The sequence below is a fragment of the Cucumis sativus genome, chromosome 2, assembly GCF_000004075.3.
Source record: "Cucumis sativus cultivar 9930 chromosome 2, Cucumber_9930_V3, whole genome shotgun sequence".
NCBI classification, from domain to species: Eukaryota; Viridiplantae; Streptophyta; class Magnoliopsida; order Cucurbitales; family Cucurbitaceae; genus Cucumis; species Cucumis sativus.
Genome location: NC_026656.2, coordinates 20,736,317 through 20,753,893, shown reverse-complemented (window position 1 = coordinate 20,753,893; position 17,577 = coordinate 20,736,317). Strand labels below are relative to the sequence as shown.

Below are 17,577 nucleotides of genomic sequence, written 5' to 3'. Positions count from 1 at the left end.
AAAACAAAAGGAAAAATACAACAAAAACAAATCAACATGAACATCGCTTACCAATAACACTACTCCGTTCAAATCCCTATACTGGCATTTGTTGAACTAAAAATAGGAAGAAAAAGAGAAAATGTCATAAGTTCATACAGAGAATGGCTCATTTAAAATGAAACATCTTTTCACCCACTGACAAAGTGGCAAAGTGATTTTGGCTGCACATCCTTCAATAGTTTTACCCTGAGGAATCCTTGGTAGTTATATATATATATACATACATATACACACACACACACACACACACACATATATATACATATTCAAAGACGCTGAATACAGTCCTCCAAACTTCAGGGGAAACATTAGTCATTGGCTCAGTAGCTTTGTCCCAGCACAATGTAAGGCTCCTCCCCTATTGACTGGATTTAAGAGAGGCTTCATTAGCATCTTCAGTACAAGTCCTTGGAAGTCGATTATTTCCAGAGTTTCATGCCTTCTAACTCATTCCCTACCCACCCCCCTCTGATCCAAGTACAAAAAAACTTGTATTTACATATAAAATGTCCTCTTCTTTTCTCGATTCTTCAGCTTGGGGGGGCCAACTTTGGGGATAAGATTAGAAGGTAGGTCTTGGCTGAGGAAAAGAACAAGTAGACTCCATTATTGCGAGTCGAATAAACAGTGTCTTTTACCGACACCACTGCATCGTGAACTTAAGTTACTATATCAGCTCTAGTAATTAGCATGAACACTGTTACTCAAACCACGGGTTTGTCTGTGGTGCTGTCAGTGTTCCTTGTTTGGAAAAATAAACCAATGGTACTGGAAAATGTACCACTAGACGGGTCCCTATATGATGGCTTGGCTACTTCGCTTCATCAAGCCTCGAGATCCATGAGTTTATTTGGTTTTCGTCATCATCGTTTATTGCTAACTTGACTGACAAAAAAGTGAGTCAAGGAGCTCGGCAATTTGACAAGGCAAGGAACTTAACCACGACATCACAAACAACTTCCCCACTTTGCAACATATAAATGAGAGTTACTGCTTTCAACTATGGGTCGAGTGATGCTGCACTCCAAACTCCTCAAATCAAAATATCTCAACTGCATCCTCATTGCTGGGCTACACAACTGGACCAGGTGAAGGTGTGTACTTGTGCCACAATTTCGAGTCTCATCCCATCTGCATAAATCCATTACTAATGTATTGAGGTTATAACAGCTGCATAAATCCATTACTAATGTTTTCTGCAATAGGCCCATACAGCCCAAAATTCATCCCCAAAACACCTTCTGAATTGGTTTGTTCCTCTTAGAAGCTCGGTATTGGATTTTTCGCAACATCTGCTTCACACAGAAGTGAAAAAAATTGCAATTATAAATCAAAATTGGTTTCTGTGTCTCCAACCATAATATAATTCTAAAATCAGTGAAAACAGCGGTACAAGCGCCAAGAGCCCTATGATATTATATAAATCTCCAAGTTCATAATATTTCATCATGTTTAAAGTAGAAAGTTTATGGAAAGAGACCAATACGATTAAGGCTTTGATATCCTGTTGTGATGAATACTGAAATCATTAGAACGTTATGCACAGTGAGAAGACAACAGACAAAGAAATAGAGGACAAGGCATTAGCATGGACATACCTCAAGGCGGGCAACATTACCCATCAGAAATGTCCACAAACAGAAGGCCGGATTATACTTGCTCAGTAAAAGAGATCTGTATGCCAATCTCCTATGATTGTGGGCCAAAATGGCAAAAATAGTGTCGTAACCCCAAATAATTTGTTTTGTTAAACAGCTCCTCAAGCCATCCTTGCCAACCACCTTCGATAAAATTTCAATGCCATGTCAGGCTCTCCTATCTTTTGGTACTTTTCAAAAATAACTTTAAATGGAACAATATCCATTGGCAACCCAGATCTATGCAACTCAAAAAATAGATCTTCTGCCTCCTTCATTTCACCACACATACAGTGACCATTTATCAGTTCTGTGTATGTTATCTTATCTGCTTCATATCCCTTTCTCAGCATTTCATCATATAATTGAAGGGCAAAACGAAGTTGTCCATGCTTACAAGCACCGTTTATCAATAAATTATAAGTAACAACGTCTGGAAAAAGACCTAACAAAAGCATTTCCTTTTTCAAAGAATATGCACTAAATATGTTTCCCCCTCTAACTTGTGCATGAATCAATGCATTGTAAGTAAATACATTTGGTTGCACGCCAGCAACCAACATCTGATCCCTTTTGGAGATTGCATTGCTCAGATATCCATACCTTCCATAACAATCAATTATCAGGTTCCAAATATGAGGCTCAGGCACCATTGATTTTTCTAACATTGAGTGAAGAAACTCATCGGCTTTGATAGCATCTCCATTCATGCATAGAGCTTGAATAATCATTTTGTATAAAATTTGATCTGGAGAAACACCCATTCTTGACATGACATCATGGATATAGTAAGCATCACCAAATTGGCCCTCTTTACAAAAAGCACTGATTAGAGTGTTGTATGTAAAGATGTCGGGAAGAAAACCTCTCTTAAGCATATCAGCAACATAGCCAAGCGCAATTTTCTTGTCTTGATTCAAGCAAAGCCCGTGAATAAGAACATTGTATGCAACAACATCAATCTCAGTCTTCTTTTCAACCATCTTGTCCCATAAAGCAACGGCCTGGATTGTATCTCCACTTTTAAAACAACTATCCATCAGTATAGTTGATGTGATTGCATCATCTGTTGTTTTAATATCATCACCTAGGATAACTTCAAGAAGCTTCCTAGCATCCACCAAGATGCCTCTCTTGCACAATGCATGTAAGAGTATGTTATAGGTAATTCTACTTGGCCTAATACCACTATTAACCATGGTATAAAATAGGTCAAGAGCTTTATCCATATTCATACGAAGGCAGAAACCTTTAATAATGATGTTGTATGTGGCACAATTGGGAGAAGGACCCATTTCTAGCATTTCCCTAAATAGAGAATCTGCCATCTCCATATCACAGTTTATACACAGTCCATTAAGAAGATAATTATGTGTGACTAAATCAACAGCAAAACCTTCTTTTATTAACTTTCTCCGAAGCAAAAGAGCTGCTCCAAACTTTCCTTTTAAACACAAATCCCTAACCATGACTGTGTAGTCAGGTTGTTGAGTAGCCTCCAAAACACACTTTTGAAGACCTGACTTCGCCAAACATATGCTTTCCCTGCATCATTTTAGACATTTAATAGATGTTCACAATATCGTACTTCGTAATCATTAAGGCATGTAAAATCATTTATTTGATAGCAAACAATGGGTGATTAAATAATAATAAAAAAAAAATTATTAAGAGATTCCATCAGTCATCCAATTTTTTTATTTTCTTATCCAAATCACAACTAGGAATAACAGTACATCAACAATCATATGTCACGGCACTCAATGAATGTAAAACTCTAAAGAAATAAGCAGTGAGCAGCTATATTGGAAAGAAAACACATAAACTTATCCAGTTATTTGAGTAAATATCACGATGGATTGGAAACGACTCATCAATGTCTTAATTAAGAAAACTGGAGAAAAACCAGATTTTTTAGTAAAAAGATCAGCAGTTTCAGAACTCCAAGTTTTCCATTAGTTCCCAAAATTTCCTAAAACCTTATTAAACTCTTATTTGTTGCGCCCCTTCGCTTCCGCCAAACCTTCAATTGATGGTCATTCGTAAATGAATAATTGCTTGATATCAAAGTTCACCAACAACTAACTTACGCAAACTAAGGTAGTTCTACACTCGAATAAGCACCATTATTTTCCAAGTAGACGGTCTTATCACAACAACAACAAACAAACACATACATACACATAATGAGTCCATGCAATGAACAATATTTACCTATGTGATATTCATCATTAAATCAAGGAAATTTCCAATGGGACATTAAATAAGAAAGATCATAAGCGGGATATCTATCAACGTCTAAGTCAAAGATGTTCGAGTACCGATATTTCGAGCTACAGGACCAGATTGAAAAGTAAATCTAATCAAAGAAAAGCAAAAATCACCTCATGGTCTTCAAACGGTCTAGACTACCCTTGAGTAAAGCATCCAACACGTTGAAAACAGCCCCCGGATCACCTTCGCCATTAAAATTACGCTTTTCTGAAAAGCAATCCGAAGATCTCAAATCGCAATGGTCACCGACAGTTGTCATTAAACTTTTAAGAGCAGGATGTAATGAATCCTCATCCTCATTAGACCTACGCATGTAATGTTTAGAATCAGAACGCATAAAGAAGTTCCTTAAAACTCAAAACCAGGTAACGCAAATCTAAAGCAAGAATGCAAACGAAATAAACCAAAATAAGATGTTTTCCACTTCTTAATGTTTAACAAATAAAAGGTCGATTAATTACTGTAAATTTGGTGAAGTTTCGCACTCCTTTCAGCCGAAGCAAACCAAAGGCTCGAAATGTGTAGTCATTTTACCTCGCCGCTTCATCAATGTCAGGTCGGCCGTAAAAGACCGCGAACATCCGAGATATATCACGCTTGAGGGAGTTAAGGGCTCCGTGCAGAAATCCAAGCACAAGAATTTGGGACGGTGCCGATTCAATTGCTAACTGAACCACCAAAATGAAAATGTGAACGCCATATATGAAAATTCCTGAACAGAGAAATGTATGATAAAGGAAAGATAGAGGATAACTCACCGCCGCGACCATCGTCGATCGAAATTGCCGCCAAATATTCTGCCCTGAATTTCACTTCGTGATCCGATACCAAAGAAGAAATTAGGCAGTACTCGGCCAAAGCTTCAACCACACCGGCGAATCGACAGCTGCGGCGATGTTCTTACAGCTGGCTGTGCTCCGCCGTCGCTCCCAGACTGCAGTCCCCTCCTCCCTTCTTCGATTCGTTTACTGTTCGTTCTACATTTCTTTTAGAATTTTCACATTTGTGTATTGGGCTGGACCCGAAATCTTTTTTTAAAATAGGGTAAATAAATTACAAGCAATTTTAAGAATAATAATAATCAACTATATAGTAAAATTGTAAAATAATAATGAACTATATAGTAAAACTGTAAATGTAGTCATATAGTTAATTATTTTATAACTAAGTTTAGATAACATTATAAAAAAAAAAAAAAATTGCAATTAAACGAGAGTGATTCACTTATGTAAATATGTGTGTATGATATCTCATACCGTCAATGATAGGAGAATACTTAATTAGGTGATAGCTCCTTATATTGTTGGTTAACCATATAAGCACTCATCGACCTTGTTGTATGTATAAATATATATATATATATTATTATATATGCTAATTTTTTATCTTTATTGTTATATTTGTAATTATCTAATCATATTGAGGTTCATTGTTACCGTGGACTTAAATTTTGTTTTTCTGATTAACACTACTCTTATCCGATCTTATTTATTTGTAATTTTATTATTTTATTCATTCCTCACACATTAGAGAGTTGTTTAGTGATATGTAATAGAATGAGTTTGTAATGTAACGTAATTCAAAACTTATATTAAGATTGATATTTTTTTTTGTTCTCGATTTGTAATATTGTTTTTGTCATTTTAAATTTAACCCCGTTATCTATTGTTTTCATGCTTCAAAGGTAAAAGTTTCACGCCCTCGACTTTTATGCCACTCAAAATTTCAATAATATGATTATCTTCTTCTATGGTAGAATGCAAGAATGTAGTATATTTGAATGGTTGAAAAACTAATATTTGGTGATGTAAATCTTTTCGTGGTAAATTTTAAATATTAGACATTTTTTATTTTTCTTACATAGGGTTGTAAACGAAAATAGCAATATAAAAAACAATTGCAATATATTTCTCAATAATATATATATATAAATTGCAACACCAAGTTAGTAAAGTTATGAAAATTATATAATGGTAGTTGTGAATATCTATTTCTCAATAGTTTATTTGTTTCCATTTTTATCTTACACTTTCAATTTTATTAAAAGTCATATAACCATTGGAGATTAGAAAGAAATAATATAAACACCTTAATAGATTAAAACAATTAATTTATGTTATGTCAAGGTAAGTTTGGCTTACAGGTATTAACATGATCTACAATTCCTAAAAGTTAAAAGCTTAATCATGCATTCTATAATTATTGTACTAAACAAATATTTTATGTTACGAACACTTTTAAAATTTCTAAAAAGATTAGTCATAGTATTGAAATGAAATACAAAATTGAGATATTTTCAATCATTCTTCCTAAAAGGAAGTAAAGGAATATTTGTGATAATATAACGCTCATCTATATCGATCATATTAACTTTCTACACAAAGAGTAAAATTACCATAGAGATATTAGATGATGATGAGCATTGACTGCGTTTAATTTAGTAACCTCAAACTCGTCTTTGGAAGACAAATAATGAACCTCTAGAACCCTTTCCTAAACGAACCTTGTCATCTATGTATGTAATCTGGAGTTGTACCTCGCTTTCGCCACCATATTGAAACTCTAATCCTCCAACTTTAAGTTCTGGCGACTCGAACACAACACGAATCCACTTATCATCCAGTGCCGTCAATTTACCTATAAAGTCATAACACATAATATTTATGAGTAGAGAACATGCTTTTATTGAGAAAATGAAAGAGAAAAAGTTCACATTTTATTACATAAGTGCATACAAATCAAAAATCCTAATCAAGAGGCAGTTTTTAGCTCACCAACGACTTAAATTTTGGCGTAAATAACTCAACTTTGATGGTAAAAATTATTGTAGTTTACACATCTATCGAATAACTTCATCTTTCTATCTTTTTCTACCTTCCAAATTTATTGAATAATTACATATTTTTCTTAATCCCTACTTTTCATATTGATCCAATGACTTCATATTTCCTTATTCATCTACTTTTCCCAATTACTTAAGAACTCAATCTTACACCCCTACCCTTCAAACACAAATTTACTAACTAATTCCGTAGTTATTGCGCCTTCACTCAATGGCCAAACGCCCCTAACCTTATCCCTAGAAACCTTAAAACATACTCCAAAATTTGCAAGTCAACCATCCTATAAAACAGCAGAAAAACAAATCTGCCACGAAATTCTTCCTTCATCAGAGAAGGGAGAATTCATGAGAATCTCCTCCATCGACAGGTAAATTGAAGACACTGGATGAAACATAACCATCTAAATCAATTATAAGAGTAAGGGTTGGCGTCTTAAATTCCTAAAACTTGGTCAATAAGTTCATGATCCTTCAGAGTCATGATGAAAAAAAAATGGTAATTAAATTGCTGAAGTGAGTAATAACGTATTCCAAATTTTGCAAGTTGTTTCAATACTTACTCAAAAGTAGATTACATATTTTTAATTAAGAAAACTAAATGATTATCATTTATCAACCACAGAATTCGTTTTTGCTAGGTTGAAACAGTCTCTTTTTTAGAGTAATAACTTCTTTTATTTGGAAACATCGAGTCATTGATGCTCTATCAGTGTTTAGAGTAATAATTTAAGTGAAGCTATTTTACATTTAGTTCCTTCAAAATAAGTTCATTAAAGATATTTCCTTAAAAGTATTACTCTCAAAAGTCCTATCGAATACTCTAATAAAAACTAGTGGTTTGAACTAGAACATATATCACAGCAAGTCAACCAAAAATCCAGAGGCTATGTCAGCTATGTTCCAGCCATTGATTTGATTTTCTGATATATTTACCAATGGAGGGCTCAAGTTCTTTTTTTCACAAAGGGAATTTGAAGTTTTACCTGTCAAAGAGACTTGTCCATCCAAGAAACCAAGAGCAGAAAATGACACCTTGTTTTTTATAGTATCAGGAGCTTCCACAGCCTGAATCATTTCCTTTGTCTTGAAAAAAATGCGACCCACTGCACTTCTGTATCCACCCCCAGGCGATGTTGGTACAGAGCAATACACAACATCCCAAGCTGAGATACCAAGCATTTAATCATGTTAGCCAAACTATTGCTGGAAAATGAGAAACAACTTGGATGAAATATTATCTTTTTGGGGTCTAAATGATTTTAGATTCGGATGGACTTGCAAATCAATTCAAATATTTGTTATCCATTCAAATAATATAATTGGTTCAATTATCAACTTTAGGTTTTCGTCTATTTGTTTCTTGAGCATCTACGACAAATTTACAATTTTTAAGAATGAATTGATCTATTAAATACAAAATTGAATATGATATCAAACGAAGCTCTAAGCTTTCTGACTTGTGTCTTGTAGATTCATCGATTTAGAAAATTATGAAAGCTACATTGAATTGTAATGGAGAAAGTTTGAAACTAGGTGTATGAAAATCTCAAAGTTTAGAGACTAAGCATGTAAGTTAACCAATATGGTTTTAAAACATGCTAAATTTAAAGCATAATTTTTCTTCGTAAGAAATTCAGACAAAAGTGGTTGATTTCTTATGATTTCGTAGATTTTCAAGTAAACAGCTAGTTTAACCTTCTCATAAATCAGGAGTGAAGGACTGTATCGGTTTTTCCCCCATTTCCTTTTCAGCAAACATCTAGATAAAGAATTCAAATCATTTCTGGTATTTCAAATAAGGTGATATGAAATCATTCCTTGAACTTTCTTTATGCGGATACAAAACTCGAATATAGGCTCCATAAGGAAGATGAGTAGATGAAATATTCAAATATATCAAACAAAAAACAGCAAAACTGTTTAAGTTTTACCTCCAAATATGAGAGGACATTTAACAGGCTCGTTTACACAATACTTTTGCAATTCTTCAGCTACTTCAGCAACCTCTTTGTGCTGTTCTTCACTTAATAATACTCCTCTGTCGCTTCCAGTCACCTGTTTCAAAGTGTAACATCAACTTATGCACTGTTGACCAACATCATACTGAAATCTTAAGAAGCTTGTGTGGAAATCACGTAAACTGCCTCTACCAACCGAATGATCATCATCCAGAAAGAATTTCTGGAAATTTCCAAGTCCAGTATCACTCGTTGCCGCAACTTTCTGGCCTCTATTTGCTACACATTTTCTACTAAAATTCTCCCAAATTCAATTCCGAAGCCACTATAAAGTACCCTATAACCAGTTGCAAGATCAGATAAACTAAGCAAATCTTGAAACATTACCTTCGAGAGGATGGACGCAACGAGATCATCAGGACCAGTTCGGACTTGAGGATCCGAGATCGAAACCGATGCCTGGATTCCGAATGGCTTGCGTCGATGGAACGGAGATGAAATTGAAATGGAATGACATGGAAATGACGATGTTGAGGTTGGAGTAAGAAACTTCGATCTCGACTGCTCGAATCGTCCCCTGAAAACCAGTTTTGAAGGCAAAAGTGCAACGGAGGTTGCCGACGCAGCCATGGAAGTCATACAGGATCAGAAGATGAACGCTGGCATGGCATTTGGCTCGCCGCTGAAATTTGCGTAGGGAGAATCGGAGGTCGGACCCACGACGAGATGGATTGCGGGGTTGTCTTTACGCCAAGTGAGCAAAGTTCATTGCAGCCTTATCTTTCAGATTCCCGCTTTTGATTTTCGCCAATTGAAAATTATGCAAATTTATTCTTCCCATTAATTGTTGATTGGAATGAAAATAAATGTATTTTATAAATAAATTCTTTTTTTTTTAATTAGCTCAAAATGAATTTATTCATTTTGAAAATGCAAATTTATTCTTCAGAATTCTGTTTTTTTTATATTTTTTCCAATTAAGTCCATAGACGAACTAACACATACATACAAAAAACGTTAATCGCATTGGTTAAAATTCGTCAATACAACTAATGAAACAAATGTCATTTTACACACAATGCAATAGAGTGTTAGGACAACTCGAACAACATTAAGTTACAATACATGTAGTAAAAATGATAAAATTCAATACAATATTTTCTAAAATATGGAGCATCACCACATGCATTTAGGGAACAATGTGCCCAAGTAGAGATACTCTTACTACTGAACAACTAAACGTTAACATTGTTGTACTTAACTATAAATACAAAACTTTTACTCTAACGTGCATCACACAAAACAATCAAACTTACCAAAACAGTCTATCACCAACTAAATTACGAAGTTCGTTTAATTTTAACTTGTATATTCTAAATTATTCAATGTCAATCTTCGATAAGTATTAAATTTATATTCTAAACTTTCATTATATTTGTAAATATTTTAAACAAATCTTTCATTCACATTAATTCAGCATTTGTTTTAAACTTATTATTATTGACATTTTTACTACAAAACACGTTCCCATCTAACAATCTTAAAAGCTCGACACTAAAATAGCATGTTGATAATAAAATATGTTAAATTATAAAAAAAAATATTGTAAGTTTACGTAAACAAATGCATATGAATTTTCAAAAGTTTAGAAATGTAAAAAATATATTATTTGTAAATGAAAACAATTCAATTTTTGATATTTTTGAAAGTTTCATAAATAATTTTCATCTTAAAAATGAAAAAACAGCTAACGCGAGGTCTCAGGTTCAAATCCCTATCCAGCATTTATTACAATACCTTTACAAAATAAAAACTTTATTTATTAAACTTGTAGTAAATTTTATCGTCAACTAAAACAAAAATAATTTCATTTTGAAAAAACATAAAATTTCAGATAAATTTAATATGAGTCGATAGTCAAATTCATTGTTTTATACACTAATTATTGTTAAAGTACACTTTAAAGAAATATTTATTTTAAAATACTGTGAGATTTTATATTTTGAATTTAAAAAACGTTTAAAATATTTACGAAACTTTTCAATATTAGTATTTACGAAATAAAATATTGACGATCTTCATCCAAAATTAACTATAAAAGTATTTTCGAAAAATTTAGAAGTTATATTTTAAGACTTTTAAAATTGTATTTTAAAAAGTTGAGTTTGAAGGTAAACAAGGTAGGAAAAAAAAAAAAAGAAAAAAAGCCTTCCATAAAATGTTTTTTTTATAATATTATTTAGGAAAAAGAAGAATAAAGAAAATTTGTACGTAAGGATATTTTAGACATTTCAGCTAATTTGCGTTAAAACTCAACTTTTCTAAAAACCCGTTGAAAATGGATCTATTCTTCTTAAATTCCCTCCTACTGTACTGTTAGAATATATTCCGGTGAAGGGAGCATGATAGACACGTGGCAAAAAGGGACAAAAAAAAATGACGTGGAAAAGGAACATTGGAAGTTAGGGGACCGAGGCGCTGTGTTCGCTTTGAGTTGGAATCTGTAAACCCACTCTTCTTCACCTTCCACATCAACATCAACCATGTCCAGGGATCACTACAATAATTATTCTCCTCACTCTTCACTCACATGTCTGCCACTCTCTCCCTACTTTACTCTCTCTCCCTCCTTTGATCTCAGGTTCTTTTCTTCATTCGTATCACCATTTCATCATTTCTGCATTTCATCTATTTCACTGCTCTTCCTTGTTTTTTATCCCTTCTGATGCTGCTCCCCATCCTGATTTATGCATTTCTTGTTTGTTTACACTTTTGATTGATCCCCGATTCCACTTCGCCTTCTTTCTTTTTCCGCTTCGTGAACTATGCATTTGGGTTTTTTATTTGTCTGCTTATATTCTCGTTCATTAATTTAATATATCTGTTTCACCACCTTTCTTATGGACGCGGCCATCCATCGATTTTTTTAGGTTTTTTGTCACCTGGGTTTTTAGATTATATTACATAATTATCGATTGATCCAAGATCTTAAGTTGATGAATTACGTTATACGACGACACTCAACAAGTGGAAAATAAGGATTGATTCATATTCTTTGGAGGTCATTGAAATCGTTAACAAAGTTTGTGTGCTTATCTGAGACGTGGAATGTTGGTGAGGATATTATTTCCCTTGCTTGTTAGGTTAATGTCACAAGGATTTTTTTTGTAATAGGACTTGCAATAAGGTTGCTCATGCCTTTTTTTGATCGAAGGACTGACTGTTCCACCATGACTTATTTTGTAGTTCCTCTTCCGGGACTTGAAGATTTTTTTTTTTTGAGGTGACTGGTTTAGGCATAGAGTTTCCACTGCTTTATCTAAGGACCTTCTTTGTATTTAATTTATTATTTGTTTAATGTATTTGAAAAGAGCAAGTGGAAAATAATATTGATTGAAGAGAGAAATGAATTTGAACACAAAGATTGACCTAAAAGTTTAAGCTGATGGATTATAGTAAATTTAACTGTACCAATAGTTTAATGGATTATATCTTTGAATATTGCTAAGAATTTTGATGTTTTTCAGGTTTTCGCTGGTAAACGACGAGTGTTAGTTTGATATTTGTTGTAGTGTATAAGACAAGGCATTGATGGCGATGGGACTTTTTCTGGATACATGAGAAACATGGCCACAACGCCTTTATCAAAAATTGACCGTTCATGGCAGCTTGCACACTAGACACTCAGTATGCCAGGATCACGTCAAAGGCCATGTTTAAAGCCATCTGTAGACATTGTTATATTGGTTTCGTTGGTCAGCATATTTGCATTTGGTGCCTATGTTTATCCACATAGAACCTCTCTGCTTTGTTATATCTTTTCCAGTGGCTGTGTCAATGGTGCATTTGAACGGCCACTGCCAGTTGCTTATCGAGAATTAACTGATGAAGAGACTGCAACTCGGGTTATAATGAAGGAAATTTTGAAGAAACCTCTAGCTCAATCTAAGAATCCGAAAATTGCCTTTATGTTTTTGACTCCAGGTTCACTACCTTTTGAGAAGCTATGGCATAAATTTCTTGATGTAAGGGTTAATATTCAACTTTGGAGCTTTGATTTCTTTTTTTCAATTTGTATTAGAGATTATTTTCTTTAGTTTATCTGCATTTGAGATATTTTCAGTGAAATATTTACAGTTTTCTAGGATAACAATTTCCTCCCCGCATGAAATCATTAGTCAATTAGAACTTGGAAGTTTGATCCATGGAGGGTTTGAGACAATCTTTGTTCTAACTGTGAATCTCACGTTTAGGGAATTGCTAGCTATGTATACGCACTCATTTTAAACTTATCTATCAGTGGAGAAGTTTGAAGGGCATGAATGCCATGTAAAACTTCTGCCGCACCTTTGGTTGGTAGACTTTATTGAGTTAGGTGCTTAACCCAGTTCTTGTCTTTCAGGGCCACGATGACAGATTTTCTATATACGTGCATGCATCTAGAGAGAAAGTGGAGCGTGCGAGCCCCCATTTTATTGGTCGTGACATTCGCAGTGAAAAGGTGGGTCATGAAGAATATTTACTGTTATCTGCTTCTCCATGCAGTTATTGTAGTAAAGCAGCCTTGTTAGATATTTGATGCGACTTGAAAATGAATAGAAAAAGGGTCTCAAACCATAGTACACGATAAGTTAAAACGCATATTTATTTCTCTTGCTTAATTCCAGAATGACTTTGGCTCTTCTTTCCTTCTCGATTTGTCAAACTGTCTTCAAAAAACAGACAAAATGTTAACAAATGACTAACTAATAGTCATTTGTTCTGTCTTGTTATTGGTTTATATACATGATTCATTATTTGATACCCAATGGCTTTATTGTTAGACAAACTTCTTTTATGGGCTTCTAAAATTTGATGAAGTACTTGAATGTGATAGATTTCCTGGAAATGGATTTCTTGAGATTGGCGATAGGTGTGAGAACATTGAATTAACTCTATGGAAGTTTTTTCTATCATCATTTGTAATTGTAATATCTTATATTAATCCTCGTACTTGGTTATCGGTGGTAATGTTGATGCTGTTTAGCTTCAAATATTTATAGCTTTACCATATGAAATAGTTGTTGATGTGAAACTATAAGCAAACAATATTCAGGTAGCCTGGGGAGAAATTTCTATGGTTGATGCAGAGAAGAGACTTTTGGCAAATGCACTTTTAGACCCCAATAATCAGCACTTTGTTTTATTATCTGAGAGGTGGTTATATCTTTTTTATTTGTTTTTTGTTGATTGAAGATTTTGCAACATTTGTGTGCAATGGGGTTCTTATCTGATTACTATTTGTACTTCTGTTTCAGTTGCATACCTCTTCACGACTTTGAGTATATTTACAACTATTTGATATTTACCAACGTCAGCTATATCGATTGGTAAGGAAACTTTATTTTTTAACATTGGTCACCTTTGGTTGTTTAATTTAGTTGAACTCCTTGACCAATCTAAATGACTATGATCTCCCACCAATCTGATATTAGAAGTTTCTTATTACAGTTTTGAAGACCCTGGTCCTCATGGAACTGGTAGGTACTCAGAGCACATGTTACCTGAAATTGAAAAGAAAGATTTCCGTAAAGGTTCTCAGGTAGATGCAGTCATAATTGGGCTACTACTTACTGCTACTATGCGAACACTTTCATCACAGCTGTCAATTCTGATGAAATTTTTATTTTCTCAAGATGGCGTTTAGTAGGAGTACTCACTCCATATATTTTTAACCTTGTAAATTTCAGTGGTTTTCTATGAAGCGTCGACATGCTATTATTGTAATGGCTGACAGTCTTTACTATAAAAAGTTCAAGCATTACTGCAAGGTAATCTGTTGGTCGTAGTGACCTTTATCTTTTGTGTTGATTATAAACCGTAGACCTGTAAGAATCGAATAACCCGACAACCCAAACTACCCAACCCATATTATAAGAGTTGGGTTGGGTTAGTTTAAAATGTGGGTTGGGTTGGGTACAAAAGTTTGGTTTTTTTTGGGTTGGGGGTTGAAAAATTCAGTTAAACCCAACCTAATCCGAATTTTATACATATAAAATATATATTTTATTATTAACTAAAGAAAATAGGGTAAAAGAAAAGATTAGTTGATACATAGGGATGGTAACCCGACAACCAAACCCAACTCAACCGAACCTGTTTACACCTCTGATAGATCGATTATCAGATTGCTTCTGTTTTATGCTCATGCTTATGCTTGCAAATGACTTATTCTTGCTTTCTTGTCAGTCAACTCAGGCAGAGATTTAGAATCTTTAAGTCTATATCAAATCAATATTTTGAACTCGAATACATGGTGCTTCTGGCTTTATTCATGTTATTTAGGACTCTAGCTAATCAATACTGAAGCGATCTAATTAATTCTTGTTGCACTCATCTACCTTGTATGCTGATGTTTTTGTCTATTCCATTTCCATCTTTTGCTTTATGAAGGCAGGTCGGCTGAATATTTTGCTTACGAATGGATAATTGAGTGTCGAAGTGCGTGCTTGACTGTCATATATTAACATTGCAGCTTCGTTTCGAAGGATTATATTATCTTGGTTGTCTTATGCCTACACTATTTAATGAGTTCTTTCTTGTTTTTGTTTACTAGTTTATTTGATTTGATTGCTTTAGATTTAATACACAAGTATTCTGTGCTTTTCTTTCTCAAGTCATCACTCATAAAAAAATTCTATTCATTGACCTATTTTTCTCTTGCTCGACTTTCTTAGCGAACTAAGGAAGGCCCCAACTGCTATGCCGATGAGCACTATTTTCCAACCCTTTTTCATGTCAGTACACGATCATTTTCTAGACAATTATAGCTTTGTTATCTGTCTACTCTGAATAATCTATTGTTTCACATCAGATGATTGACCCTGGTGGAATTGCAAATTGGTCAGTAACGCATGTTGATTGGTCTGAGGGAAAGTGGCATCCAAAAACATATAGGACTCAAGATGTCACCTATGAGCTTCTGAGGAATATCACCGTACGTGACCAATAATTTTACTTCTTTTTGATACTTATGCTTCTAGTATATGAAAACATTGGTTTTGATAATGTCATTGTGTTTGCAGTCAATAGACGAGATTATTCACATTACAACTACTGTCCCGGTATGTAATTGTTTCTTTTTTCTTCCTGGATTCTGCAGTTAGTTTTTCCAGCCATTGGCCCACCATAAAGAACATACTAAGATCTCAAAGTCTCAATATAATTTGGAATGTTATACTTAAATAAATTTACCATATTAAAGTTGGCCTCCTAATAAAAAATTGGTGGCCTCATCTCTGCTTGTTTGGACGTGACAATTTTCACATGTAGAAGAGTCAAAAAGAAAAAAACGAAGATGAGATATTAGCTTTATGCTTAATGGTAGGAAGATTGTATATGAGTCAATTTTCAGGTTCACGTACTTGCTTTATGCTTCATAGGTTGAGTTGGGTTAGGGGTCTTCTTTGGACCTACTCGAAATTTGGATTGGTCAAAGTTCAAACCCTATCTGTTTTATATAAGGGGTTAACCCAACCCAAATATTTTTGGGTTGAGTCACCGGGTTGGGTTTTTTTTTTTTTTTCCAAAAACATGATGTACTATTAAAAAATGGAAATTGGGAAAGTGGTTGTAATAAACAAGTAAAGTGAAATTACTTTAATTTCTCCAAAACTTGAAAAAAAAGTAATAAATCGCCTCTTGTAACTTGATTTATGAAAATAGACGAATATATATATAAAAACCGTTTAAGTGTGTGAAAATGGTTTTTGCTTTGATCCTACAGAAGAGGATGACTTTGAGGCCCTGCATATGGAACGGAGTGAAGAGACCATGCCATCTGTTTGCGAGGAAATTTTATCCAGAAACTCTGGGAAGATTGTTGCACATTTTCTCTAACTACAACACAGCTCTTTAGGCCATTCTTGTCGTCCCGAATCGAGAGATCGTTCAAGAGGTTAGAACAACGTGGCTGATAATTTTACACCGTTGATAATATATGATATAGAAATTAGAAGTTGTGTTTTTCACTATTCATCCTTTGGTTAAAGCTTCTTCTTCCTAGAGCTTTAGCTGACCCATTTTTGTGTAGAGTCGAAGCCTACAATCCTGTGGCTGCCACGGTTGGCAGCTTTTAATTGCTTTTGGCCCATCTTATCAGCTTCTCATTGCTTCTTTCTTAGAAAAGAAACGTAATTTTGAGTATTCTTGAGATGAAATAATTGAACATTTATGACCATTGTCATATTACATGTTTACAAGGACTGAATTTTAATAGGCTCAGTCAACATGCTCGCAAAGTTTTGTAATGTGATTCTGAAGTTAAAATGATGTTACACACCAACTTCAAAAGCTAATTTACATCAAAATAGTCGTTGGAGATAATCGATGAAATTGGTTGCCCAAGGTAATCGTCAAGGTGGCCGTTGTTGAAGTAAATTACCATAGTGAAAGGGTGATTGGCCACAAGTGGAGTCAGAAAGTATGAATGAATTGGCTTCAATCTACATTTAGTTGACAATTTTTATTAATTCAACTTAAGTTTCCGAGTTAAACTCTCCTAAATTCTTATTTAATTCTAAAAATGTTTTTGTATTAATACTATATTCACATGAAGTATTGTTTTTTACCCATAAAAGTTAAATAATATTAGTGCTAAGACATTATAACATTTTTGGATATTAATATTTTACCCATAAAAGTTAAATAATATTAGTGCTAAGACATTATAACATTTTTGGATATTAATATTATAGGATCAAAATTGTCCCTAAAGTATGAAATTGGTTCAATTATACGTTTGACATTTTAGAAGTTTTATTTTAAACGTTGAATTTTAGAAAGT

General features: G+C 33.9%; 3 protein-coding genes across 7 annotated transcripts; 1 reads left to right on the top strand and 2 right to left on the bottom strand.

Moving 5' to 3' along the window:
* Positions 1–33: 33 nt before the first annotated feature.
* LOC101212779 (pentatricopeptide repeat-containing protein At5g24830) lies at positions 34–4,967 on the bottom strand. Of its 2 annotated transcripts, none has more exons than XM_011651471.2 (5): positions 4,712–4,967; positions 4,415–4,621; positions 4,064–4,258; positions 1,641–3,224; positions 34–1,334 (listed from the first exon to the last, which is right to left on the bottom strand). In XM_011651471.2, the coding sequence occupies exons 3-4, from the start codon at positions 4,210–4,212 to the stop codon at positions 1,802–1,804; spliced, it is 1,572 nt and encodes a 523-aa protein (XP_011649773.1). In that variant the 5' UTR covers positions 4,213–4,258; positions 4,415–4,621; positions 4,712–4,967; the 3' UTR covers positions 34–1,334; positions 1,641–1,801. The 2 variants fall into 2 exon arrangements, with proteins under 2 accessions (XP_011649773.1, XP_011649772.1); XM_011651470.2 differs by having other exon boundaries at positions 4,488–4,621.
* A 1,229-nt stretch (positions 4,968–6,196) lies between these two features.
* On the bottom strand, positions 6,197–9,581 carry LOC101204602 (probable plastid-lipid-associated protein 8, chloroplastic). The gene is made up of 4 exons (XM_004138711.3): positions 9,141–9,581; positions 8,727–8,850; positions 7,779–7,958; positions 6,197–6,590 (listed from the first exon to the last, which is right to left on the bottom strand). Exons 1-4 carry the CDS (start codon positions 9,390–9,392, stop codon positions 6,400–6,402), a joined length of 747 nt encoding a protein of 248 aa, XP_004138759.1. The 5' UTR covers positions 9,393–9,581; the 3' UTR covers positions 6,197–6,399.
* Positions 9,582–11,245: 1,664 nt separating this feature from the next.
* On the top strand, positions 11,246–17,063 carry LOC101204840 (glycosyltransferase BC10). Of its 4 annotated transcripts, none has more exons than XM_011651466.2 (11): positions 11,246–11,394; positions 12,281–12,778; positions 13,156–13,254; positions 13,849–13,949; positions 14,051–14,122; positions 14,244–14,334; positions 14,483–14,563; positions 15,470–15,529; positions 15,607–15,729; positions 15,818–15,856; positions 16,519–17,063. In XM_011651466.2, the coding sequence occupies exons 2-11, from the start codon at positions 12,443–12,445 to the stop codon at positions 16,648–16,650; spliced, it is 1,134 nt and encodes a 377-aa protein (XP_011649768.1). In that variant the 5' UTR covers positions 11,246–11,394; positions 12,281–12,442; the 3' UTR covers positions 16,651–17,063. The 4 variants fall into 4 exon arrangements, with proteins under 4 accessions (XP_011649768.1, XP_031736984.1, XP_011649770.1 ...); XM_011651468.2 differs by lacking the exon at positions 11,246–11,394 and adding an exon at positions 11,406–11,867; XM_011651467.2 differs by lacking the exon at positions 11,246–11,394 and adding an exon at positions 11,406–12,036.
* Positions 17,064–17,577: the final 514 nt, after the last annotated feature.

Bases quoted from the DNA above. Each gene is read 5' to 3' on its own strand.
- LOC101204840 (XM_011651466.2), top strand. From the start codon at position 12,443: ATGCCAGGATCACGTCAAAGGCCATGTTTAAAGCCATCTGTAGACATT. The intron at 13,255-13,848 runs GTGGGTCATGAA...AACAATATTCAG, and splicing joins GTGACATTCGCAGTGAAAAG to GTAGCCTGGGGAGAAATTTC. The intron at 14,564-15,469 runs GTAATCTGTTGG...CGACTTTCTTAG, and splicing joins AGTTCAAGCATTACTGCAAG to CGAACTAAGGAAGGCCCCAA.
- LOC101212779 (XM_011651470.2), bottom strand. The intron at 4,259-4,487 runs GTAAAATGACTA...TTACATGCGTAG, and splicing joins GACATTGATGAAGCGGCGAG to GTCTAATGAGGATGAGGATT. The intron at 3,225-4,063 runs GTGATTTTTGCT...AAAATGATGCAG, and splicing joins GACCGTTTGAAGACCATGAG to GGAAAGCATATGTTTGGCGA.
- LOC101204602 (XM_004138711.3), bottom strand. From the start codon at position 9,392: ATGACTTCCATGGCTGCGTCGGCAACCTCCGTTGCACTTTTGCCTTCA. The intron at 8,851-9,140 runs GTAATGTTTCAA...ACTTTGAAACAG, and splicing joins TTGCGTCCATCCTCTCGAAG to GTGACTGGAAGCGACAGAGG. The intron at 7,959-8,726 runs GTAAAACTTAAA...TTGGTATCTCAG, and splicing joins ATGTCCTCTCATATTTGGAG to CTTGGGATGTTGTGTATTGC.